The 26,457-nt window shown below is 45.5% G+C and overlaps 1 protein-coding gene across 2 annotated transcripts in view; it reads left to right on the top strand.

Moving 5' to 3' along the window:
• The first annotated feature begins 262 nt into the window (after positions 1-262).
• The window catches only part of HMBS (hydroxymethylbilane synthase), a 41,701-nt gene continuing 15,506 nt past the window's right edge, over positions 263-26,457 (top strand). The window contains exons 1-9 of one of the 2 annotated variants that reach the window (XM_077456824.1): positions 263-309; positions 711-759; positions 17,510-17,563; positions 17,678-17,750; positions 18,561-18,610; positions 18,755-18,810; positions 20,752-20,829; positions 20,928-21,005; positions 25,091-25,166. In XM_077456824.1, the coding sequence (XP_077312950.1) occupies positions 757-759; positions 17,510-17,563; positions 17,678-17,750; positions 18,561-18,610; positions 18,755-18,810; positions 20,752-20,829; positions 20,928-21,005; positions 25,091-25,166 (468 nt within the window). In that variant the 5' untranslated portion in view covers positions 263-309; positions 711-756. Of the gene's footprint in view, positions 310-710; positions 760-16,954; positions 17,106-17,509; positions 17,564-17,677; positions 17,751-18,560; positions 18,611-18,754; positions 18,811-20,751; positions 20,830-20,927; positions 21,006-25,090; positions 25,167-26,457 lie in introns of those variants that run through there. The other variant, XM_077456823.1, reaches the window with a different exon arrangement.

The following is a 26,457-nucleotide window of genomic DNA, read 5'->3' as shown; positions in this document are numbered from 1 at the left end:
TCCAAGTATATACTGTACAATGGCCCCCTCTTCAGTGAGGAGAGGATCCCCAATATCAGTACACGGCACAATCAGTGATGTGAGGGGACTGGACCCCCCTCTGTACACACAAGGGTGACTTATGGTGGAGGAAGCGTGAGCTCCATGTGATGGGATAAGCCCGCCATTAGTTTCTGGAATCCTCCTCACACACATTCCAGCACGCCCCTCTCACTGTACGGGAACTTCTGTGTCCAATAAAGTTTTGTTTGAAAAAAAAAAGAGCAAAGCGGAATCACATGGCTCCCTGTGAGTGACGTGCGCGGCCGGTGTTCTGCCTAATAGAGTCCGGCCATCGATATGTGTCCGTTCCGTACTGCGCATGCGCAGTACGGAGCAGACGAAGCTTCGGAAAATCTCCGAAGCTGAACGGCGCCTGCGCCGTGAGTGGAGGAGGTAGCCCCACTATCCAAGCGGACATAGGGTTTAGAATTTTAGAGGGCCCCTCGCGGGCGAGCTTCGCTCGCCACGCTTCGGGCTCGGCCTCGCTGCGCTCGGCTCTTTTTTATTCTAACTCTATGTCCACTTGGATAGTGGGGATAGAACCTGGACTCACGGCGCAGGCGCCGTTCGTCCTCGGCAATTTTCGGAATCTGTGCTCCTGTGTACTGCGCATGCGCAGTACGCAGAGGACAGCATCTGATGGAGGACCCTAATTGACAAGACACCGGAGTGGGCTCTGCAGAGGGCAGTGACAGTGCGGGGAGCGGAGAGGAAATGGTGAGTCCGGGCAGGACGGGATGGTGGAGGAGATATGGGTGGGTGGAGCAGAGGGTGTCCTCCTGTCATGGCGGTTCTCTCTGCTGTCTGTCAGTGTAATTGTACGGTACAGGACGAGTTCCTCAGTCCTCACATTGCTGGGGGTCTGTGTATGGGGGATTACTCTAACATTAACCCTTTCCATACAGCCTGCCTTGTCAAGTAGCAGATTGAATGAAGTTCTGCCCTCAGAGACTTCACATCTTCCCTCCAACTTTCCTAAAAAGTCCTGTCCTCTTCTGTCCCCACACATCCCCGTCTTCTTCTGTCCCCACACATCCCCGTCTTCTTCTGTCCCCACACATCCCCGTCTTCTTCTGTCCCCGCGCCGTCTTCGCCCTCTTCTTCTGTCCCCGCGTGGTCCCCGTCGGCTTCTTCTGTCCCTGCGCCGTCCCCGTCGGCTTCGTCTGTCTTCGCCCTCTTCTGCTGTCCCCGACGCGGTCCCTGTCGGCTTCTGCTGTCCCCGCACGGTCCCCGTCGGCTTCTGCTGTCCCCGCACGGTCCCCGTACGGTCCCCGTCGGCATCTTCTGTCCCCGTCTTCTTCTGTCCCCGCGCCGTCCCCGTCTTCTTCCGTCCCCGCGCCGTCCCCGTCTTCTTCCGTCCCCGTCTTCTTCCGTCCCCGCGCCGTCGGCTTCGTCTGTCTTCGCCCTCTTCTTCTGTCCCTGCGCGGCCCCCGTCGGCATCTTCTGTCCCCGCGTCGGCATCTTCTGCCGTCGTCTTGTTCTGTCCCCGTCGTCTTGTTCTGTCCCCGTCGTCTTGTTCTGTCCCCGCGCGGACCCCCGTCGTCTTGTTCTGTCTTCGCCCTCTTCTTCTGTAACCGCGCGGTCCCTGTCTTCTGTCCCCGCTCGGGGGCTGAAGAGGAGGCCGGGCCTCTTCGGTCCCCGCACATAGAGGGTGGGAGGAGGCACATAAACGTTCCTAAACATGTTAGTATTTCATATCCAGCAAATAATATGTGAATAGACTCCCAGCTGCCATATTGCTATAATGGCTAAGTCAGCGACATCCCCCCGACTCTAGTACAGTCATGGGTAGCACATCAGTTACTGACTACCATTATACCTTACAGTATAGTGGCCATACATAGTTGTAATCAGGGTGGGGGTATAAATCAATTATTTATTCTAAAAAAATCTACCAAATTTATTTAAATTAAAATGCTTTTGGAGTAAAAATCTAAAGATGGTTTTCTATTTAACCACTGGGCACTTTCGCCCCCTTCCTTCCCAGCCCAATTTTCAGCTTTCATCACTCTCGCAATTTCAATGACAATTGCGCGGTCATGCTACGCTGTACCCAAATGACATTTTTATCATTTTGTTTGCGCAAATAGAGCTTTCTTTTGGTGGAATTTATTCACGACTCCTTTTTTTATTTTTTGCTAAATAAGCGAAAGAAGTGTGGAAATTTGGAGAAAAAAAACAATATTTTCTTCTTTCTATTTTAAAGAAATCCAATTTTGTCATAAATTTAAGCCAAAATGTATTCTTCTATATGTCTTTGGTAAAAAAAGTCGGTTAAGTGTATAATAATTGGTTTGTGTGATCATGGACATATGTGCGCAAATGATCACGGACAAATGTGTGCAGATAGTCATTGGGACATATGTGGGGGACATGGGTTTTTATTATTTGGGGACGTGTGTGGTGTGTTGTGTGTTTTCACTAGGTTGGTGATCAGTGAGTAAAAAGCTGTAAAACGGCTCGTACTCACTGATCACCAGACGGCTGCAGCGATCCGCTCTCCTCTCCTCTCCTCAGCCACGACTTCTGTGTAAGGAGAGGAGAGCCGATTGCCTAGCACCTGGCTGTTTGTTTACATCACATGACGGCTGTGATTGGACACGACCGTCATGTGATCAGGATGGCCAATCGGAGCCCTCCAGCCAATCTGAGATGCGCTGTGTCCGGGTGACACGAGCACATCGGGATTGCGCTGCTGCGTGGGCAGGCGCGCGATCCCCCCTACTTCCGAAGGATGTTCAGGAACGTCCAGTCAGAAGTAGAGAGCTCCCACCCGGCCGTATATATACATTGGCCAGGGGGGAAGTAGTTAAGATACATTAACCACCTCAATACATGGCACTTAGTACCGGTTCACACTATTACGATGCGAGAACCCTGAGAATCGACTGTGGGTTCCCACATCGCACCCGACACGCACGGCAGTTCACACTGCCATATGCGAACTGCTGAGGAGTGTCATATGTTAACGACACCCCCATTTCAGCTCGCATATCGCGCTGCGAACTGACAGTTCGGACGTGAATTGGATCGCATATGTGTGAACACACATGCAATCCGATTCTGGTCTGAATAGAAAAAAGGGTCCTCTGCGTGTTTGCACCGAATGCTGTACAATATCAGCCATACTATCTGAATAGCTGACATCGCGCCGCACAGACATCGCATGTAATGTGAATAGCAGTGATACTGCGAATTACATGCGATGTCTGTCATTGCAATAGTGTAAACCGGCACTTGCACCCCCCTTCCTGCCCAGGCCATTTTTCAGCTTTCAGTGCTCTGACACTTTGAGTGACAATTGCGTGGTCATGCTACATTGTAACCATGTGAAAATTTTTATCATTTTTCTTCACACAAATGGAGTTTTCTTTTGGTGGTATTTACCGTAATCACTTCTGTTTGTTTTTTATTTTTATTTTTTATTTATTTTATTTATTTTTTTCGGAAAAAACAGACCGAAGATTTTGAAAATAAAAGTTTTTCTTAGTTTCTGTCAGTAAATTTTGTAAATTAAAGCAGTAAATTTAAGTAACTTTTCTCCTTTACTGATGGGCGCTGATGAGGCGGCAGTGATGGGCACTTAATTTTTATTAGGTGATTACATACCTACCCCCTGTGAGGTAATGCTGCTGATCGGCTCTTCTTTCCTCACACACTGTCAGTATGAGACGAGAAGCGATGATTACCGGCATCTCCGTGTATACATGTGACCAGCTGTGATTGGACACAGCCAGTCAAATGGTCAAAGAGCCGCGGCTCTTTACAGAAATTGGGATTGCACATCACCAGCCGCCCCAATAAAGTGAATGAGGCTGTCGGTTAATCAACAGCCGGTCAGAGGAGAAACCGCTGTGGGACAGAGATGATAGTTGCTCTTTAAAAATTATGATTTAAATCAAATCCATCCTGGTTGTAATCAATGTTCTAAAACAAGTCTCCAAAATCAAAATGTCATGTAAGAATATCTAACATCCCAAAATATAGTGGTGCTACTTATCAGACTCTTGCTTCCTCCCTCCATTGTAGGGCCCAGTTACATGTTATATACATTAGGGTGATGCAGTATCATTCATTCTGAAGAGCACCCCAACATTCCTTGACGAATAACTTGTGTTGCAGTGTTCTGCCAGAAATGTCACAAGCACTTTCTCTGGTGTGTTAGGCAGCTCATTCAAATGATTGGCCTGCCTTAAAGTGGAGTTCCGCCCACTTTTGAGAGGTGGGCTTTTTGGATATTAAGTTTTTTTAAGTACCTTTTTATGACGTACATGGTGTACTTCCAGTCCACGACGCAGGACTTCATATCATTTTGTGCGGCGAGCCCCCCCCCCCCGCTGTCTTCTGGGACCTGTGTGTGTGTGTGTGTCCCTGAAGACAGCTGGCCATTCACAAAGCGCAGCGCGACTCGGGCATGCGCAGTAGGAAACAGGCATTGACGCTGCAAGGCTCCACTGCCGGTTTCCCTTAGTTGCAATGGCGGCGCCTGCACTTGATCTGATGGACGGATCGGCCTAGGGGGGCCGACATTGTGGGCTCCCTGGACAGGTAAGTGTCCTTATTAAAAGTCAGCAACTACAGGGTTTGTAGCTGCTGACTTTAAAAAACAAAAAACGCTTTAATGCACACTACTGCAGTGGGGTGAATGAGCTCTAAGGACATATTGGCAATAGGTGGGGAATATTTGGCTTCTTACTGCAATACCAGCAATAGTCAACAAAATAAAAATACTCCCAACTCAACAAAATATTTCCGTTTCAGTATGGATGGTAAAGTATAAGTCAGGGGTGTCCAAACTTTTTTCAAAGAGGGCCAGATTTGATAAATTGAACATGCTTGAGGGCCGACCATTTTGACTGACATTCTGTAAACCATTAAAATTCAGTCTAAGTGTGTTCATCCGAGCGCTAATACATGACCGACAAGAATTCTCTTTTTTGTTTGTGGCTGTGTGTGAGTAAAAAGATGAGCTTGGGCGTATTATTTGGATATACCGTACTTATTGGCATATAACACACACCTTCACTTTAAGAGGGAAGATTCAGGAAAAAATCTTAAATTTTAAATAAAGAACTGTGAAGCAAAATAAGGGTCAGTGCCCATCAATGCAGCCTCACAAGTAGCATAAATGCAGCGCCCCCCCTTGTCCTGAATGCAGCGCCCCCCCCCTTGTCCTGAATGCAGCGCCCCCCCCCTTGTCCTGAATGCAGCGCCCCCCCCCCTGTCCTGAATGCAGCGCCCCCCCCCCCCCCCTGTCCTGAATGCAGCGCCCCCCCCCCCTGTCCTGAATGCAGCGCCCCCCCCCCCTGTCCTGAATGCAGCGCCCCCCCCCCCCTGTCCTGAATGCAGCGCCCCCCCCCCTTGTCCTGAATGCAGCCCCCCCCCCCTTGTCCTGAATGCAGCCCCCCCCCCCTGTCCTGAATACCCCGCCCCCCCCCCTTGTCCTGAATGCAGCGCCCCCCCCCCTTGTCCTGAATGCAGCGCCCCCCCCCCTTGTCCTGAATGCAGCGCCCCCCCCCCCCTTGTCCTGAATGCAGCGCCCCCCCCCCTTGTCCTGAATGCAGCGCCCCCCCCCCCTTGTCCTGAATGCAGCGCCCCCCCCCCCTTGTCCTGAATGCAGCGCCCCCCCCCCTTGTCCTGAATGCAGCGCCCGCCCCCCCCCCTTGTCCTGAATGCAGCGCCCCCCCCCCCCCTTGTCCTGAATGCAGCGCCCCCCCCCCCCTGTCCTGAATGCAGCGCCCCCCCCCTGTCCTGAATGCAGCGCCCCCCCCTGTCCTGAATGCAGAGCCCCTATTGACATGAATGCAGACTCACCATTGCCATCAGTGCAGCCTGATTCATGCACATCTGCAGCCTTGAAGGAGACCGGGAGGGGGCGGGACGAGTGCTGACAGACATACAGGAGAAACTCCTGTTTTCTCTGCGGCCTCTTTAATAGAAAGCCCCACCTCCTGTGATGGACAGAACAGTTGTCCAATGGCAGCACAGGAGACGGGACTTCCTTTTACAGAGGTCCCCGTGTAAATACTCCTGTATGTCACTCGTCCCGCCCCCTCCCTGCTCCTTCCAAGGCAGCCAGCATGTACATCTTTCTCAAATCGCCTTTCAGGACAACCCCGGAGAGAGTGTAGCTCCACCTTGCAATCAGGAAACACATGCCCACTTTAAAAACACCTCCTCCTCCTCCATGGCTTCAGTTATTGTGTTTCCTCCTTGGAGGAAGCATGTGCCTGAACCAGGGAGAGCTACACTCTCTGCAGGGGAGTAAGGCTTACCTTTTGTTGCAGGTTGTTTCTCTTTGACCCCCAGCAGCATCTCCACGGGGAGAGGACTCCTGGAGCTCCTGGTCCCGCCATCTCACGGGAGTAAGGACCCTCGGAGTGCCGGCGTCGGGTGCCCGGTGTCCGCTTGTTAGCGCAGGGAGGGCTCTGTTGCTGGCGGAGGCCGCTGCAGGTCAGCGGCATGGCTCCGTTTTCGGCGCCGGGTCCCGGGCGGCGACGGCGTCGTTCACGGTGACGCGCGGGCGCTCTGAGGGGGCGTGGCGCCGTGGTTCAGCGCCTGGAACGCAGGGGTCATGGGGCGGGTCAGGTGACCGTGTGCTTCCGCTTCCGGCCGGCCTTGATGACGCGGCGGCCGGGAAAATTTAAAATGAGAGCTGTTTGTAAAATAGCTGCCTCACTCAAACGATGGAAGAGTGCAAGCCAGCTATGGCGGAGACAGGCGCCCCCAGCACCGGTCCAGCCCAGGTACGTAAGGTGCACTGGCACCCTCTGCTTTACTGTGGGTATGTCTTTGTTTGTTCCCCCCTCTTGGGGGCCTGTCGCTGCAGGTCAGAGGTGGACTTCGCTCTGACCTTTTGCAGCCTAGTTCTGGGGTCTCACTAGTAGGTCTGTTTGGTGGTGGGTCTCTGCACTGGCTTGGTGTTAAGCAACTGGTTGTTGAGAGCTTTTAGTGAATTAAACCTGTATGTCGTTTCAGGAAAAATCACTAGGAAAAGCTAGACCAGGTCAGAGAAAATGTCCTTCTTGCAAAACCCCCCTCAGAGATTCATGGCAGAAGGCAATGTGCAGAAATTGTATCAGAGAATTGATGGAAGAGGAAACATCTCAACAATATAAGGATTTGTTTTCTTCGGTTAAAGAGCTGACAAACTCTTTGAGTTCAGTCAAGTCCATCCTGATACAAAACCCTCCCGCACAGACCGAGCCTCAGAACTTACCGCCCAGCCCCAGGGCGTCGTCATCCAGACAGGTGGAAACTGAAGAGTCTGGAGACGAAGGGGGTAGTACTCTCATCTCCTTCAGGGATTCTGAGGAGGAGGAAGAGGAAGAAGATAGCAGGGGCTCCAAATTCAAGCTATCACTAGAGGAAGTAGATGATATTTTAAAAGCAATCTACACTACTCTAGAAATTCAGGAAGAAAAAGTACAACTGTCAGTTCATGACAAAATGTACCAGGGGTTGGACGAAACAAAACGGCGAGTTTTTCCTGTCCACAGGGTCCTCTCAGACTCAGTGAGAAAGGAGTGGAAGGACCCAGAAAAAGCCCCTTTCTTCTCTAAAGCTCTCAAAAGAAGGTTTCCCTTCGAAGATAAGGACTCAGAGGTTTGGAACAAGAAACCCAGAGTCGATGCAGCTTTCTCGCAGGTATCCAGACGAACGGATCTAGCCTTTGAAGATATGGGGATCCTTAAAGACCCAATGGACAAAAAAGCTGACTCCATCCTTAAAAAAGCTTGGGATGCTGCGTCAGTCAGTCTAAAACCAGCAATGGCAGCTACGGTGGTGGCCAGGAATCTGGAATGTTGGGTAGAGAAGCTGAAGAGCCATATTGAGGCGGGGACACCCCGCAAGGATCTCTTAGAGTCCTTTCCACTGATCCTGAATGCAGTCAAATACATGGCGGATGCATCAGCAGAATCAGTTAAACTGGCCGCTAGGTCTTCGGCTCTTGTAAATTCAGCCAGGAGAGCAGTTTGGCTGAAAACATGGTATGGGGACACTGCCTCTAAGGTCAAGCTGTGTGGTCTTCCCTTCTCGGGTGACTTGCTCTTTGGTCCTGATTTAGAGTCTGTGCTGGATAGAACAGCCGATAAAAAGAAGGCTTTTCCAGTTAAGAAAAAGCAGATTGCTAAAAAGAATTTTCGTGCTTTTCAGCAGTCCCATAAAAAAGACCAGGAGCACAAGAGCAGATGGGGTTCACAGAAGGGCAAAGGCAGGGGTGGAGTCCTCTTTAGATCTCCCCCAGAGCAGTCCCCTAAGAACAAGTGACAATATCTCCCCAGTGGGGGGGAGACTGTCAGCTTTTCGCGAACAATGGGACAGGCTGTCTCCAAATCTGTTCGTGAAGAGCGTTGTCAATCAGGGGTACAGGTTGGAGTTTTCAGAACTACCCCCGAGCAGGTTTTATGTGACAACATTGCCAAGGGATCAGGAGAAGGCCTCTGCAATGAAGCTGTTGTTACAGGAGCTGATACAGCAAGAGGTTCTGATTCAAGTCCCAGTAAACCAGCAGGGCGGGGGTTTTTATTCACATATTTTTCTGGTGAAAAAACCCTCAGGGAAGTACCGTCTAATCCTGAATCTGAAATTCCTGAACAGGTTCATTCGGTACAAACATTTCAGGATGGATACAATTTTCTCCATCACAAAGCTGTTGACCCCAGAATGCTTCATGGCATCCCTGGACCTAAGGGATGCCTACCTTCATATACCAATTCATCAGGCATCGCAGCAGTTCCTGCGCCTGGCATTGAAGGTAGGGAGTTCGGTATGGCACCTCCAATTCAGGGCTCTGCCGTTCGGACTCTCGTCCTCTCCCAGGGTCTTTACGAAGATTATGGCAGAGGCTTTGGAACCCCTGAAATTGAAGGGGATTCCAGTCGTTCCTTATCTGGACGACCTTTTGTTTTTTGCAGACTCCAGGGAGCAGGCCCTAGTCAATCTCCAGAGGGCCCAGTCTCACCTCGAGGGCCTGGGATGGCTTCTAAACCTAGAGAAGTCAATCCTGACCCCCTCACAGGAAATGAAATTTCTGGGGTATACATTAAATTCGATTCTCCAGAAAGTTTTCCTGCCGTTGGAAAAACAGGAAAAGTTACAGCTAGCTGTACAGCGGATACAGAGCAACCAGACAGTCTCAGTCAGGATGGCTATGGCAGTTCTGGGCCTGCTTACGGCAGCAATCCCGGCTGTTCAGTGGGCCAGGTTCCATTCCAGACCCCTTCAGAGGGAGGTTCTGTCAAGCTGGTCCCATCAGGATCCTTTGGAAAAACAGCTAAAAATTTCGTCAAAGACGAAAAGGGCTCTTTGGTGGTGGAGAGACCAGGCAAACCTCTCAAGGGGCCTGGTGTGGACCTTTCCTGTGGACAAGCGCCTTACTACAGACGCAAGTGCCTGGGGCTGGGGAGCCCATCTGGATGGTCAGACATCTCAGGGGGTCTGGTCCAAACAGGAAGCTCAAAGATCATCCAACTGGAGGGAGTTGAAGGCGATCTTTCTGGGTTTAGTGGCATTTCAGCAGAGTTTGAGAGGTCACCATGTTCAGGTGTTGTCAGACAACACAACAGCGGTTACCTACATTATGAAGCAAGGGGGAACCAGAAGCAGGAGCTTGATGGAGCTGGCCAATCTGTTGTTAGCCTGGGCAGAACAGAACACAGCCTCACTATCGGCAGTGCATCTGAAGGGCTCTCAGAATTTGTTTGCGGACCTCCTAAGCAGGCGCAAATTGCTAGAGGCAGAATGGAGTCTGAATCAGGAAGTGTTCCTGATGATCTCCGAGGCCTGGGGGGTTCCTCAGGTAGACCTTTTTGCCAGCCAGCAGAACTCAAAGGTGGACAGATTCTTTTCTCTTCACCGAGGAGATGCAGCAATAGGGTTGGATGCATTCGCTCACCCCTGGCATTACCAGCTGTGCTATGCCTTTCCCCCCTTTCCTCTAATTCCACTAGTACTGAGGAAATTCAGGGAAGAAAGGACAGACTTAATACTAGTCACTCCTTTTTGGCCAAAAAGACCCTGGTTCGCGGGTCTTCGAAACCTAGCCTCGAAGCCCCCATGGAGTTTACCACTCAGAAAAGATCTGTTATCCCAGGGGACAGTAAGTCATCCAGAAGTGGAACTCCTGCAGCTAACCGCCTGGTTTCTGAGGAGGACCTGTTAAAGGCTAAAGGTCTCTCAGATAAAGTAGTAAAGACCCTGCTGTCCAGTAGGAAGGCAGTTACACAGGCAATTTACATGAAGGTCTGGAAAAAGTTCAACTCCTGGTGCAGTTCTAGAGAACTCAAGGTCAAGAGCACGGTGTCCGTCTTGGAGTTTCTCCATGAAGGAATGGAGAAGGGTCTCGCAGCCAGTACCCTGAAGACTCAGGTGGCTGCCTTATCAGTTTTCTTTGAAAAGACTTTATCTAAAGAAACTTTAATTTCTAGATTTTTTAGGGCTCTTGCTCGAAATAGACCAGTAGCCCTTAAAGACTTTCCCAGTTGGGATTTGTCTACAGTTTTACAGGGTCTCTCGGGAGCACCGTTTGAACCCTTACAGGAAGCTTCTTTGCAGAAGGTGGTTTTAAAAACAATCTTTTTGGTGGCCATCACCTCGGCCAGGAGAGTCAGCGAGCTCCAAGCTCTAGCTATTACAGAACCCTTCCTTAGAATTTATCAGGACAGGGTGGTACTGAGGACGGATCCAGCATTCCTACCGAAAGTATCCTCAACTTTCCATCGATCACAGGAAATAGTGTTACCTACATTCTCTGCAAGCCCAGCAAATGCAGGAGAGGAAGTTTTTCACACATTGGATGTGAGAAGATGTCTTTTACAGTTTCTGAAAGTTACTAAAGAATTTAGAAAATCAAACGCCCTCTTTGTGATATTTTCTGGATCACGCAAGGGGGAGAAAGCTTCTAAAAGTACGCTGGGTAGGTGGCTTAAGTTGGCTATAACAGAAGCCTATAAAGCAAAAGGAGAAATACCTCCCTCAGGTATTGCTGCCCACTCTACTAGATCCACGGCAGTTTCCTGGGCTGAAAGGGCCGGTGCCACGCCTGAACAAATCTGCAAGGCTGCCACTTGGTCCAGTTATTCGACATTTCTCCGGCATTACCGGTTAGATCTACTGTCTGCAGCAGATCAGGCCTTCGGCAGGAAGGTACTGCAGGCAGTAGTCCCGCCCTAGGGTAAGTTTCTCGGTTATCCTCTCCGGGGTTGTCCTGAAAGGCGATTTGAGAAAGACTCAGTTAGACTTACCGGTGACGGTATTTCTAAGAGCCTTTCAGGACAACCGTTACTTCCCTCCCTAGGTTATGCTTAGTAAATGTATTAAGTTCTACCATGGTGTTGTGCTTTCTGTGCTTTGTTTTCCAGCGTCGGAAGGCCACAATAACTGAAGCCATGGAGGAGGAGGAGGTGTTTTTAAAGTGGGCATGTGTTTCCTGATTGCAAGGTGGAGCTACACTCTCTCCGGGGTTGTCCTGAAAGGCTCTTAGAAATACCGTCACCGGTAAGTCTAACTGAGTCTTTTATGGCCTCCGGCGCTCGAGTATTAGTTGGGGGCCACAAAAGAGATACACTACAAAATGACCAGGCAGACCGTCCGAAACCGGAACACGGGTCGCGATTGGCCCGTGGGCCGGACTTTGGACATGCCTGGTATAAGTGCTTAATCTTCTGCTTGTCTTCTAAGCCAGGCCATACATGTGCAGTACATTCTGCATATATTTTCTCTTTTCATTCAGTCCTATAGAGAGAAATTGTGCTGACACAATTATTGAAAAGCACACTTGCTTGTAGGGGTGCAACGGATCAAAAAACTCACGGATTGGATCGTTCCTCGGATCAGATTCACGGATCGGATCATTCTTCGGATCAGCAAATAATAATTGAATTTGCAAAAACCTGTGAAAATTCCAACACTGTAATATCCAAGTCATCTCCCCACTATAATATTGGCTGAGCATGCCTGGGAACGGCTGAGTATTGGCGTATGGAAGGATGGCTGTGACTGCAATTGTCACAGAGCAGCGCTGTGGGCACTACAGATCCAGCCCACAGCGCTGCTGCCATCCGATCTCTCCTCTCCACTGTACAGATCAGTACACAGAGGAGAAAGAGGAACCGGCGTCATGACATGATGCTGGTTTGTTTACAAGTGATCGCTCCATTATTTGACGGAGAGGTCACATTGTAAACGGCCGCTGGGTGTACAAAGATGGCCGCCGCTCTGGAGCTAGGCCGAAGCCGTGGCATTTCTTAAGGCCGAGGCAGCGGAGCGGATTGCAGGGTGTTGCCGATCCGAACAGGGAGACCCGTTTGGATCACGAATCAGTGATGATCCTTTGCAAACCTACTCGCTTGTTCCTGCATACTGTATGTCAATCAACATAATCTTGAGTGTCCTGGAAGCCCAGAAGCCCAGGCTTCCACATATCCAAATAATGACTTGGGGGAAGAAAAGATGAAATTTGGCCAACCTATTTACATGCTTGACTATTGGTCCTTAGGCCCGTTTCACGCGAACTTCAGCTTGTATAAGAACAATGTGAACAGCAAGCTTTGACCAAACATTTGTAGAGCAAGCTTTGTTGAAGCTTAAAAAGAACCATTCAGCTTCGGTTTGTAAATGATGAACACTGATCCATTATGGGAGCAATAATTCTGGAAATGCTATATCCCAGTTTATATTTGTAGTAAATTAATAGCAAAATAGTCCAGTGAGGTGATGAAGAAAATAAATGAAATCTTCTGTGCAAACAAAAAACACAGATAGTTGTGACCTCCACCACACAAACTATGCGCTTACCAGAGGGCAAGCGATACCATGCCTGTAGTAATACTCAGCGTCACCTCATCATACCGTGGTAGCAACTCGCTCTCTCTATATTTGAGACAGGCCGGGAAAGCAAACCTTAACAGGTAAACCGATCAGCCAACATTCGAGGTCCCAGGGAAATGAAAATAAGACTCCCCACAGCATAATTCCGTATGACATAGATTTAATAAAGTTAAAAATTGCACTTATATGTATAAAGTAATAAAAAAGACCATAAAAGAATGCCCGCCGGCTTGCAATCGCCCGTTCACCCCTACGCTCTATCATCTCTGATGGACAGTGCTGTGAGCCTGGCTCACTTTCACTGGCCACTCATCTGGGCTGTCACCGCAAAGGGGTGAGTGCGGGTGGACCTGGGGGGGGGGTCTTACTATGTTTGTATTTTTGTTTTATTTTACTTTTTTTGGGGGGGTACCTTGGTCTGATATCAGAGGTCTAAACAGACCCCCCCATATCTAGGTTTGTCTCAATACCGATACCGAGCATTTGTGTGAGTACTTGTACTCACACAAATGCACCCGATGCCAGATCAATACCCGGGAAAGCAACCCGGCGCACCCAGAAGTCAGCGGGTGAGATAGCGGAAATGATGCTCCGTGACGACGTCAGCGGTTGGACATCCCGACGCCCATCTTGGTACACCCTGCACTTGGCCGCAGTAAGCCAACAGCGGACATCTTGTTACACCCAGCCCATATAGTTCAGGCTGCGTGTAACAAGATGGCCCCTGCTGCTTTTATGCGACCGAGTGCAAGGTGTACCAAGATGGGCCATCACAGGCAGCCTATCAGTGCCCAATGTCCATAAGTGCCACTCATCAGTGCCCGCCACCTGTCAGTGCTTATCAGGGCCACCTAATCCTATCAGTGCTCATCAGTGCTGCATGTCAGTGCCACTTAATCTGTATTGTGATTTGAAAACTGTCACGTACAGACATACAAATAAAAGTATCGGTAATCAGTATCGGCGAGTACTTGGGGGAAAAAAAGTATCGGTACTTGTACTCTGTCTTAAAAAAGTGGTATTGGGACAACCCTACCCATATCTCTTTTGAGACAGAGAAAGGGAATTGAAATGACAGTCTGATACATTGTAACACTTGCAGTTACAATGATCAGCTGCCAGTGAATATAGCAGCGATTGCTGCCTATATCCATTGTACATGGAGGGGGAGTTTGGTATACATGTGTATACCAAGCCCCCTGCCCCCCCCCCCCAAGCCACCACTTCACCCCTACCCTCACCGCTTGCGATACAACACTGCATTACTTTAACCAACAATTGCGCAGTTGTGCAACGTTGTACCCAAATAAAATGTATGTCCTTTTCCCACAAATAAAGCTTTCTTTTGCTTGTATTTGATCACCCCTGCAGTTTGTATTTTTTGCACTATAAACAAAAAAATTACCAACAATTTTTAATATATATAATACCTCTTTCTGCTATAAAACATACCCAATGAAAAAAAAAAAGTCAGAATTTAGGCCAATATGTATTCTGCTATATATTTTTGATAAAAAAAAACCCAATGAGCATATATTTATTGATTTTTCGCAAGTTATAGCGTCTACAAAATAGGGGATAGATTTATGGCATTTTTATTATATATACAGTATCTCACAAAAGTGAGTACACCCCTCCATATTTTTGTAAATATTTTATTATATCTTTTCAGGTGACAACACTGAAGAAATGACACTTTTTGCTTCAATGTAATGTAGTGAGTGTACAGCTTGTATAACAGTGCAAAATTTGCTGTCCCCTCAAAAATAACTCCAAACAGCCAATAATGTCTAAACCGCTGGCAACAAAAGTGAGTACACCCCTAAAGGAAGGTGTCCAAATTGGGCCCAATTACCCATTTTCTCTCCCCGGTGTATGTGACTTGTTGTTACAAGGTCTCGGGTGTGAATGGGGAGCAGGTGTGTTAAATTTGGTGTTATGGCTCTCACTCTGTCATACTGGTCTGAAAAAAAGAATTGTTGCTCTACATAAAGATGGCCTTGGTTGGAAGAAGATTGCAAAGACCCTGAAACTGAGCTGCAGCACGTTGGCCAAGACCATACAGCGGTTTAACAGGACAGGTTCCACTCAGAACAGGCCTCGCCATGGTCGACCAAAGAAGTTGAGTGCACACGCTCAGCGTCCTATTCAGAGGTTGTCTTTGGGAAATTAGACATATGAGTGCTGCCAGCATTGCTTCAGAGTTTGAGGGGGTGGGAGGTCAGCTTGTCAGTGCTCAGACCATACACCACACACTGCATCAAATTGATCTGCATGGCTGTCGTCCCAATAGGAAGTCTCTTCTAAAGATGATGCACAAGAAAGCCCGCAAATAGTTTGCTGAAGACAAGCAGATTAAGGACATGGATTACTGGAACCATGTCCTGTGGTCTGATGTGAGCAAACCAATAATAATTATTTGGTTCAGATGGTGTCAAGTGTGTGTGGCGGCAACCAGGTGAGGACAAGTGTGTCCTGCATATAGTCAAGCATGGTGGTGGGAGTGTAATGGTCTCGAGCTGCATGAGTACTTCCGGCACTGGGAAGCTACCGTTCATTGAGGGAGCCATGAATGCCAACATGTACATGTAGTGTGAAATGCTGAAGCAGAGCATTAACCCCTCCCTTCAGAGACTGGGTCACAGGGCTGTATTCTAACATAACAACCCCAAACACACCTCCAAGACGACCACTGCCTTACTAAAGAAGCTGAGGGTAAAGGTGATGGACTGGCCAAGCATGTCTCCAGACCTAAATCATATTAAGCATTAGGGATGACCTCAGGCATGTTTGCAAGCTCCACGTGCAGAGCACGTCAGGAAGTCGGCGCCGCGCTAATCGCAGGCGGTGAGACTTTGCCTGATCTCTGCAGCCACGCGTCGGACAATGTCTCACTGCCTGTGATTAGCACAGTGCTCCACCATCTTCCTGGCAGGCTCTGCACGTGGAGCATGCAAACACGCCTGAGCCCATCCTTATTAAGCATCTGTGGGGCGTTTTCAAATGGAAGGCGGAGGAGCGCAAGGTCTCCAACATCCATCAGCTCAGTGATGTGGTCATGGAAGAGTGGAAGAGGACTCCAGTGGCAACCTGTGAACGCCATGCCCAAGAGGGTTAAGGCAGTGCTGGAAAATAATGGTGGCTGCACAAAATATTAACACTTTGGGTCCAAATTGGACATTTTCACTTAGGGGTGTACTCCCTTTTGTTGCCAGCGGTCTAGGCATTGACTGTGTGAGTTATTTTTGAGGGGGCAGCAAATTTACACTGTTCTACAAGCTGTACACTCACTACTTTACATTGTAGCAAAGTGTCATTTCTTCAGTGTTGTCACATGAAAAGATATAATAAAATATTTACAAAAAATGTGAGGGGTGTACTCACTTTTGTGAGATTGTATGTACAGGCTAGTGCATGAAACAACGTGGCAGTACATCGTTTCGCGCAGCCGAGCCACCTTGCCGCAGTATAACCGTGGCGGGTGGTTGGCAAGTGGTTAAAGTCTGACATAAATGTTTCTTTCAAATTGGCGTGACCAACGCTGGCCATAGATAGCTTGAAATGCACCCAGTTCAGCAGGGAGCGGCTGAATCGACTTCTCTTGAACTCTCGCTGTCAGAATGTACTAACGCAGCGGGAAGGATGCCTCTGTGCACCTTACTTGTACGGGAATCCGTTTTGGCTTTTTCCGATCAGCCCCCCCTGACTGACTGATGGAAAAGAACGGATCCATGTATTGCCAGCCCAAGTCCTCTGTTTTTATTACTATTGTAGCAGATGGTTTAAGTCCAAGATAGTTGTAGAATTTGTTTTACTTTTTCCCTAGTTTGAATAAAAGGATTGTGTCATGTGATACCTCCGACTTTAGTGAGGACGCAGTAGTTAATTTTGGCAGCTCAGCACAAAGAGAGGAGTTCCCATTTTCTGCTCAGATAAGTGTCGCCCTCATTTTTGGGGTTTTGATAAGAAGTCCAGCCTGAGCTCCACTGATAACAACAAATTTTGAGATTCTGTGTTAAATTGCACTGAGGGGTGGAGAGGTGGAGACGCAGAATACTATCTGTCCCACCCCCAGGCCCTGCCACTTATCAGCTTGTCCATATTGCCATTGAGGAATATTCTTTTAACTGAAACTGTGAGCAAGCCTGCAGAGTAGGAGGCAGACACGTGTAGAAGAGTGCTGTATTCCTTGCAAGGGTTTTGCTCTGAAAATGGAAAATTTCAAAACCAAGGTAAATTTTAGAAATTCAGATAATTGTATATCTTCTGTAAAATTACTTAGGAATTAATGTTTTGGAAAGGAATCTGCAAAATTACTTTGAATTTTTTAGAACTACTATCTTAGTAGTTTTTTAGAACTACTATCTTAATCTTAAACCGTGTGTGTGTGTGTTTGTTTTTTTTGTTGTTTTTTGTTTTTTTCTTTTTTGTATATTCAACAGCATTGTAAATATTTATAAAGAAAATGTGCTATGAAATGACACATGCCATAAATGTAACAGACTGCATAACCATGCTGCTTTAACGCATATCAAGGAACATGGATGGCATATAAAATCATTCTCATGCACCTAATGGATCTTTTCTGCCCCTTATTCTGTGTTTTCCAGTCTGATCTCATAACTTGTTATTTTAGGATGGCCTTGGACAGAGGGGAGATGTCATCAGAGTCGGTACAAGGAAAAGCCAGGTGAGCCTTCCTTAACTTCAGTAGACAAAATGTATTTACCACATTTTCCACATTTCATGTGTATGACAGGAACTATTCGACCCTGGATCAATGTGTACTATATCTTTTCTACAGCTAGCACGCATCCAGACTGACAGTGTGGTGGAAATGCTGAGTCAGAAGTTTGCTAACGTTAAATTTGAAATTGGTGAGTGACATGACCTGATCAATGTTTTTGCTAAGCCTGCTCTCACAACTAATACAGGGTATTTATTTGCCTGTGAACTAACAGTACCTGTATAAAGCTGGCCATATATGTATAGGATGTTCTTTTGTTCAGGCTGAATGGAAAAAAATATAACGGAATCTTTCGTCCACGTTACGTGGTGCAGATGGAGTAATCGCCCCCCCCCCCCCCCCCTTTGCTGGGCTATCATGTTTTGACAGCTGTCTCTGCCAACTGCCAAAATTCCTGAACAGTGCCCGCACCCACCGCTCGTCTGACATTTTGCACCTAGCTCCTTTGATTTATCAATCGAGGTATGTCAGGTAGGGGACTGGCCAAATTGCACTCTGTGTTGGGCCAACATAAGTCTTTACCATGGAACAGACCTGCATGAATACATTCTGTGAGAATTAAATATGTTGTGATTTATAAACAAGCTAAGGGTTATTCAACCCGCATTTCATGGAACCCCCTCCAGAGGTTGCTACGGGTTCCTTGAGCAATTTCTGCCTCTGATAAAAAAAAAAAATAGTTGTCTGTAGGGGGGTAATTCTTCCCACTAACCATCACACTGACCATACATTTTAGCAGGGGTTCCCTGAGAAGGAAAAGATATTTCAATAGTTCCTCCATGTTGAAAAGGTTTAGAAAGGCTGATTTAGCTGTTTAATGATCTTGTAGTATTCCATCTGCCTCAGCTTTTGCCCCATTTGTATCTCATCTCATAAGAAAATTAAGAATTTCACACGTTCTTCTCTGTTTTTAATATTATTGTCACATTTTGTTTTCTAGTGGCAATGTCCACAACAGGGGATAACATTCTGGATACTGCTTTATCAAAGGTTGGTTTTCTGATTATTATTTTATTTTTATTTTTTACCATAGTGTCTGCAGCATGTAGTTTTTAGTCAGTACAGCTACTTTTCTCTGGAGAGTCTGAATTATAGTTCATTATGTTACTGACTGCTATACATTCCACATTGCAGATAGGAGAGAAGAGCCTCTTTACAAAGGAGCTGGAGCATGCACTGGAGAGAAACGAGTAAGTGTGGTTGTTCAAAACCTGAAGAGGCATGTGTTACATTTACCATGCACATTCTTGTTTTCTATACTTGTGTTTACGTGAGCACCGGTATATATACCTCAGTACAGCTGTGCGCAGCCTTTCATGTCTGTGGGCAGTTGTATGCAGCACCTGGGCGTTTAAAAAAAATTAAATAAATGCACTTTTTTTTTTTGCAGGTAAAAAATGTGCATTTATTATTATTTATTTTTTTTTTTTACTTGGAACCATAGCCCATTGCACCCACGATCAGCAGACTGTGAGTGCCATGCAGGACTCCTGCAGATTCGTCAGTATATCTGTCTGTACCTCATATGGGCAGGCCGATGCACACCACACTGACAGGAACAGACAATGAACTACTGCAGTGCCATGGTAGTTCATTAAAAACTACAAGCTTACAGCCAAAAAGCATGTTGGAACTTTAAATTCACAGAACATTGTGAAAGGATGACATGGCTGGGTGGGTGGAGCTCCACACGGTTGCATTTTCTTCAGATAGTGGCAGCAATCGTTGGGGGCGGGGGGGGGGGGGGGGATTCATCTGCTCACTATCAGAACAGGGACTCAGGTGAACTTAAAAAAAGTGAACTTTATCCTTTGAAAGAGGCCGACATGTATTTCCCAGTACTGCAGAATTTGCACAAACCATGGTAGGCAGACTTTTGGATGCCTTGTACCGTAAGGGCTCATGCATACAGGCAGAAAAAAAATGCCGCTGCTAGGAGCGCCTGCCTTTGTTTTTTTTTGTTTTTTATGTCCATGAACTCGGCTTCATTGTATTTAAATGTGGCCATGCACATGCATTCATGAGCGTATTTATATGCAGCGTTCAGGGGCATAAAAATATGCCCAAAGCTGTGTTTGGAAAGGTGTCTGAGCATAATTTACGTGTGTACATATGTAAAGGTGCACATATGTGCATAAATGTACTAACTAGAACAAATGACTAGTCTAGCCATTAGAATGAGTCTAAACTCATATGCTTAAAAAAAACACCATATGTGCATAAATGCACACATATGTAACAGAGGCAAATTCTCTGCCAAGTTCTGCTAGAAAAAAATGCAGCATAAATGAATCCGTCCGTGTGCGTGATGCCAAAAATCGGCTGCACAAATGTGCTATAATTTTATTATGATCAGGGAATTGTCTACGGCACTTGCTGGTGGTAATATTGATAAGTGGCGGTGCCTGTTAAAGGAGAAGGGTCTAAGTTGCAAAAACACATAATAGATAGTGGTTAGGTAGAAGGCAAAGAATAAAACTTAATGATCCATGAAGGAAATTGTTTTGTTTTTTTATTTGTGCAGAGGATGCTAGTGAGAATTGCAGGAAACCTGCACTGCTAGCAATATGTAAGTTGTCAATGCACACTTCCTTTCTAAAAATGTTAGTTGCTAGTAAGGTCACATCAACTGGTCTGGTGTGTATGTATTTATAGTAATTTCCTCAACTATAAAGAAAGGTAACCTAAAAATAAAAGGAACAGAAGCTGTCCCATCCCCGATGCTCTGATCATTGCTCTCTTGCAGAGCTATGCTGGCCAAAGAATCTTCAGGATTTAACACACTTCTTGGAGGGTTGGGTGCCTATTCCTCCATGGCACACTGTGGTTTCACTGTACCGCTATGTCACTACTGCGCAGTCATTCCAAAAGCTCACCTATAGACCCACTTATTTGCTTTGCCTTGCCTGCCACGCTGTACCTCTGCCAGACACAGAAGTTCAAACCCTGTCTTATCTCCGTGTTCATGGCATCCTCCTCTCTGTTTCTTTTTAGGAGGAATTTCAGACAGAAGGATCATTATTTTTTGGGGCCTGTAAAGGCTCAGTTAAAATTTCCATGTTTCCTATAACAAAGCAAATCTTCACTTTTCTCTCTGTAATTTTGCAGTTTTTTTTGTTTTGTTTGTTTAGGGTTGACCTAGTGGTTCATTCACTAAAGGATTTACCAACAACATTACCTGCTGGTTTCACTGTAGGAGCCGTATGCAAGTATGTTTTATCCTCTTCTACTTCTCTAACTTGGTATAAATAATTTTGTCGTTTTTGTTATTTTAGTAACTGAGGAGTTTCCTTTTTTGTGTCTTCAGGCGTGAAAATCCATTTGATGCAGTTGTGTTTCATCCTAGTCTTGCTGGGAATAAGTTAGAAACTTTGTCTGAAAACAGGTACAATTCATTGTTGCGTCACTACTTAAATCGCTGCTTTTGTGACATTAACATTTGAAGAAACCCTTTTAACAATATATGAAGTATTGTTACCCATAGCTACCAATCCATGAATGTTTTTTTTTCTAACTCTGTCTCTTCTAAACAGGATGAAAGGTGAAATTTGATTGCTTTGGTTATTTTCATATTATTTTCTCGTTGTTTTATTATTTTAACCTCTTCTGCTCAGGCCAATTCTGACATTTCTCGCGTACATTTCAAAACTGCGTTTTTATTTTTTGTTGGAAAATTACTTAAAACCCCCCAATATTATATATTTTCTGAAAGCAGGTGCCCTGGAGAATAAAATGGTGGTTATTGCATTTTTTTTTTTATGTCACACAATATTTGTGCAGCCATTTAATGCAAATTTTCAGGAAAAAAAAAACAAAACAACATTTTAAATACTTTTTTAGTGCACACGAACACATTATAATACCCAATTTTTGGTAAAATATAAAAGATTATGTTGAACGAAATGTACACACCCATGAAATGGTGACAAACTACCTAAAGGTACAGTAAAATAATCCATTATACTGCATCACGGATCACTAAACAATCCTAGGTGGATATAAGGGAGCAGCTACTATCTGTAAGATGTAAGAGACACCCCAAAGTAAATACCGTAATACATATCTGGACAGCATTATCACAATGTGCAAATATTAAAATATCACAAACAATTTATCAAAATATAACGTATATCCTTTCATCATTTTGCACTGGACACTTTAAATAGTAGTAGTGGGCATAAAGAAGATTCTCCTAGCACAATTGTTTTGGGACTTCTCAAAGAAATTGAATTATAGCATTAGACACTTTGAGCGAGTTAATAATTGTTTGCACCAGATTTACTTTTGCATGTTTTGCACGGCACATTTTCTAATGTATTGATTGCAGATTTTTATAATTTAATCATGACATTTAAATGTGAATTGATATGATATATTTGTGATTTATTGTGCTATATTGCGATTTGCACATTTTGGTGATATCGCTGTCCGGATATTTATTATAAACTACCCAATGCTTAAAAGTAATAGTAAACCTTTCCATTTATTAAAAAAAAAAAAAAAAAAAAGTTGTACTTTCCTGTTCTGTGCAATGTTTTTTGCACAGACTGACCCTGATCCTTGTCTCTCCATGCACAGTGCTGGATCGAGAACAGGCTCAGGTAAGTATAAGGGCGTGAGGGGGCCATCTTGCAGCACAGAAGGTTTTTTTATCTTTTTACAGGGAATGTATTAAAGGATACGTTCACTTTTTTTCTAAAAAATAATAAATGCACAAAATTTTGCAGGTAAATAAGTGTTTTTTTTACACTGGAGCCCATAAAACATTGTTCCTGTGATTATGCAGATTGTGGGTTCAATACCAGGATCCTGCAGATTCTCAGTACACTGCCAATACCTATGATACAGGCAGGCAGCCAGTTACTGAATTGCAGGAAGAATCCATGAACTACAAGAGTCCGCATCAGAACCCTCACAGTTCATTAAGAACTACATGTTGTTGGTCATGGTGGATGATGGTACTTGTAGTTCATTCACAGAACTCTGTAGCCCTGCCCATCCATTCTGCCTTTAAATTGTGATGGCAGGTGCAAGCAGAAGATCCCCCGCCTTCTCTCAGAGGGAGGGGGGGAGTGGCGGCAGTAGCTGAAACATGTTATATGTTCAACCCTAAATATGGGTGTAACATGTTCTAAAGATAAACATAGCCTTTAAGGTAAAAAACCTTAAGGCTTTAGAACCATTTTAAAAGCCTTTACAGGTTACCAATTTAGGGTTCAACATGAGCGCTGGATGCTATTTATTTAATCTATGGCTGAATCGGGGTTGCTGTCATCCCTGTTTTGTTGTACATAAGCAATCTCTGAATTGGGACTTTCTTAGCCACTTCAATACCGGGCACTTATACACCTTCGTGCCCAGACCAATTTTGAGCTTTCAGAGCTGTTGCAATTTGAATGACTATTGCGCGGTCATGCTACACAGTAACCAAACTAAATTGTTAGCATTTTGTTCCCACAAATAGAGCTTTCTTTTTGGTGGTATTTGATCACCTCTGGGATTTTTATTTGCTCCTAAGCAAATAAAAAAAAAAAAGACCAAAAACTTTTTTTGTTTCATTTTACAGAACCTTGTAAATAAGTACATTTTCTCCTTCACTGATGGGCACCGATAAGTTGGCATTGATGGGCACTGATGTTGGGCACTAATATGCAGCACTGATAGGTGGCACTGATAGGCGGCACAAATGGGCATGGATGGGCACTGATAGGTGGCACTGATGTACTGTAATGTATGTCACTGGATGCCAATCAGTGATATCCATTGTGGGCACTAATTGGCATCCATTGTGGGTACTGATTGGCATCCCTGGTGGTTTAGGGTGGCATACCTGGTGGTGACATCCCTGGTGGTCATAGTGGCGTCCCTGGTGGTCCAGTGTGGTCATCCTCGGGGGAGGCACAGACCCCCCCCCCCCCCCCCCCCACCTGTCTGAGGAGCAGCCGATCGGCTCTCCTCTACTCGCGTCTGACAGATGTGAGTGAGGAAAAGCCGATCACTGGCTCTTCCTGTTTACACTGTGATCAGCCGTGATTGGACACAGCTGATCATGTGGTAAAGAGTCTCCGTCAGAGACTCTTTACCTAGATCGGTGTTGTGGGGTGTCAGAGCGACACCCTGCGACAACGATCGCCATGAAGTGCCTCTGGGGTACGCAGTGGCCCAATATTCTGAAGCCATCATATGACGTCTGGTCAGGATATTGAAACCACTTTGCTGCCGTCATTTTGCTATATGGCTGGTGGCAAGTGGTTAAAAGGCAGCTAAACATAACGATATATAATAAAAAAGTATGATTTATTGAAACATGAGTAAAAAATTCCCACATGGGACAATTAAAAACAATTTTGTGTACAAAACATGGAAATGAGAAGTGTCGATACCCAAACTCATAAGCTGATTGACTGTAGTACAGCAATGAGATGGATTGGGTACTGTATCCAATGACGTTTTGGTTGTCTTCTTCAGGGATATGAATCACCACTCTGACATCCGAGAATTCTACCATAATATAACATTCTTTATATGTGTACATATACATTGCATCAAATTAAACTTTGATATGATGCATTGCATATAAAGAATGTTATATTATGGTAGAATTCTCGGATGTCAGAGTGGTGATTCATATCCCTGAAGAAGACAACCAAAACGTCATTGGATACAGTACCCAATCCATCTCATTGCTGTACTACAATCAATCAGCTTATGAGTTTGGGTATCGACACTTCTCATTTCCATGTTTTGTACACAAAATTGTTTTTAATTGTCCCATGTGGGAATTTTTTACTCGTATGATTTACTGAAACATATTGTTATGTTTGGTTGCTTTTTAAGAGAGTCTCAATTCAGAGATTGCTTATGTAAAACATGAGCTCTGGTGCTAGAATTATTGCTCTCACTCAGAAGTTTGTGGTGTCACCTCACAAGTGTGGTGCAATTACCTGTTTACATGCATTTGCGTGTGAGCACAGGGGGATGAGGGTGCTTTCATTTTTTATTTTTTTTACACCATTAATTTTTTTTTGATTTGCTATAATTGTCATCACAATGAACAGCATCCCTTGTGATAGCATGGGGGGGGGGTCAAATAATCAAATTTTAAAATAAGTTGATGTAAATGAATTTGCTTGTCAATAGTGAATAAAACAATTAAATCTGAAGTTTAGATATATATCTTTATTCTGTAAAGCTTTGGTGACGTCACTTTATAATAATGAAGTATGTCCCACATTGTGCAGGCAGCTGGACCCCAGAGAAATCTTCACTGCAGGGATGCCCCATCCTCTTCCTGATGGGGGGGGGGGGGGAGGAAAGTCAGATGAGTCTGAATTGACTTATTTTTTCTAAAGATGTGGTAGATGGTGTGTGTAACTAGTGTGAAACATGTTAACGTTCACTTGTTTGCCATTGTATCACCATTATGTCAGTATAGATTTATTTGTCCTAATGTCATTTTTGCAATTGCAGTATAATTGGAACAAGTTCTCTTCGAAGAGCGGCTCAGTTAAAGAAATCGTACCCTCATTTAGAGTTCAAAGATATTGTATCCTTGTGACCGCATTTGTTTCTTTATTTAAAGGTATGCAACTAAACACAATAGTATGACATGACATCTTGTTCTTAGTGAAAAACGACAGCGTCAGCAGGCTGTATGTATACAAAGAATTGGAGAACTAAACGATTTATTGTAAATAATCCTGCCACCACAATATGTGTAACTAAAGCCATGGAGGCTAAACATTCACGTGAAAATGTACTGTGATATGGTTGAAGACATGTAGGAGACCTTGGCTTACATGTACATACCAGGAAGATGGGACAAACCACTTCTACATTGAGGATAGGGGACGATCATTGAACAGGCATAGCGAAGGACACGGCCTCTAAGCCTCAGTGCATATCAGGTGGCATTGTCCAAGAATTTTTGGGTAGCAAAGTAGACACCTGAGGTGTCCAGGAAGGGGGAGAAGGAGGAAGCGAAAGAAAAGAGGGTGGGAGGACCACGGCAGGGTTGTCAACTCTACAGTAAAAAAAATAAACTCAATTTAGCAATAGGATAAATATTCACTAGTATTTGTTTCATATTATAATTTGGGGTGTCTTCCAATCAATAGATATTTTTGATATGCCTAATATACAAAGGTTGGTAAAAATTCCCTTGAAAATTGGAGGTATGAACAGAACATGTTAAAGTGTAATGCTACTTAAATTATGAAGGGGAGTTCAGGGATAATGGTGGAATCTTGGGGACAGCTAAACAATTTAGTGTATTTGTGATTAAAAAAAACATTCAGGGCAACTGTTCAATACTTAAGGGGTTTGGAAAAGTTATTTTATATATTTTAAATAACAAACGTGTCAAACTTACCTCCTCTGTGCAAGGGTTTTGCGCAGAGGGGCCCCAAGCCTTCTCTTCTGGGGTCCCCCAGCGGTGCTCCTGGGGGCATTCGTATGGGTGCGCCCTGAGTCCTGCTGCTGCGTCCATTGACACAGACAGCAGGATTCGACCCTGCCCCCCGCGTCACTGGCTTTGATGGACAGCAGTGGGAGCCAATGGCTCCTGCTGCTATCAATCTAGCCAATGAGAACACAGTCCCTGTCGCTGCAATGGTCGAGTTCAGATAATTAAAAGGGAGGGCTTTGGGGGGGCTGCTGCACTACAAAAGGTTTTTCACCTTAATGCATAGAATGCATTAAGGTGAAAAACTTGAGGGTTTACAACCCCTTTAATCATTTTACCATGTCTTTGGCTCTTTTTTAAAAAAATACTGAAAGTTCTGAAAATACTGGTTGATCCTGCCAGAATTCCAGTGTACTTCCAGCACTGCTTCTGC

The sequence above is a fragment of the Lithobates pipiens genome, unplaced genomic scaffold, assembly GCF_037356315.1.
Source record: "Lithobates pipiens isolate NorthernLeopardFrog02 unplaced genomic scaffold, aLitPip1_a1.2 Scaffold_27, whole genome shotgun sequence".
Classification (NCBI taxonomy): domain Eukaryota; kingdom Metazoa; phylum Chordata; class Amphibia; order Anura; family Ranidae; genus Lithobates; species Lithobates pipiens.
The sequence above is the reverse complement of the archived record's forward strand: the minus strand, read 5'-3'. Positions and strand labels throughout refer to the sequence as shown.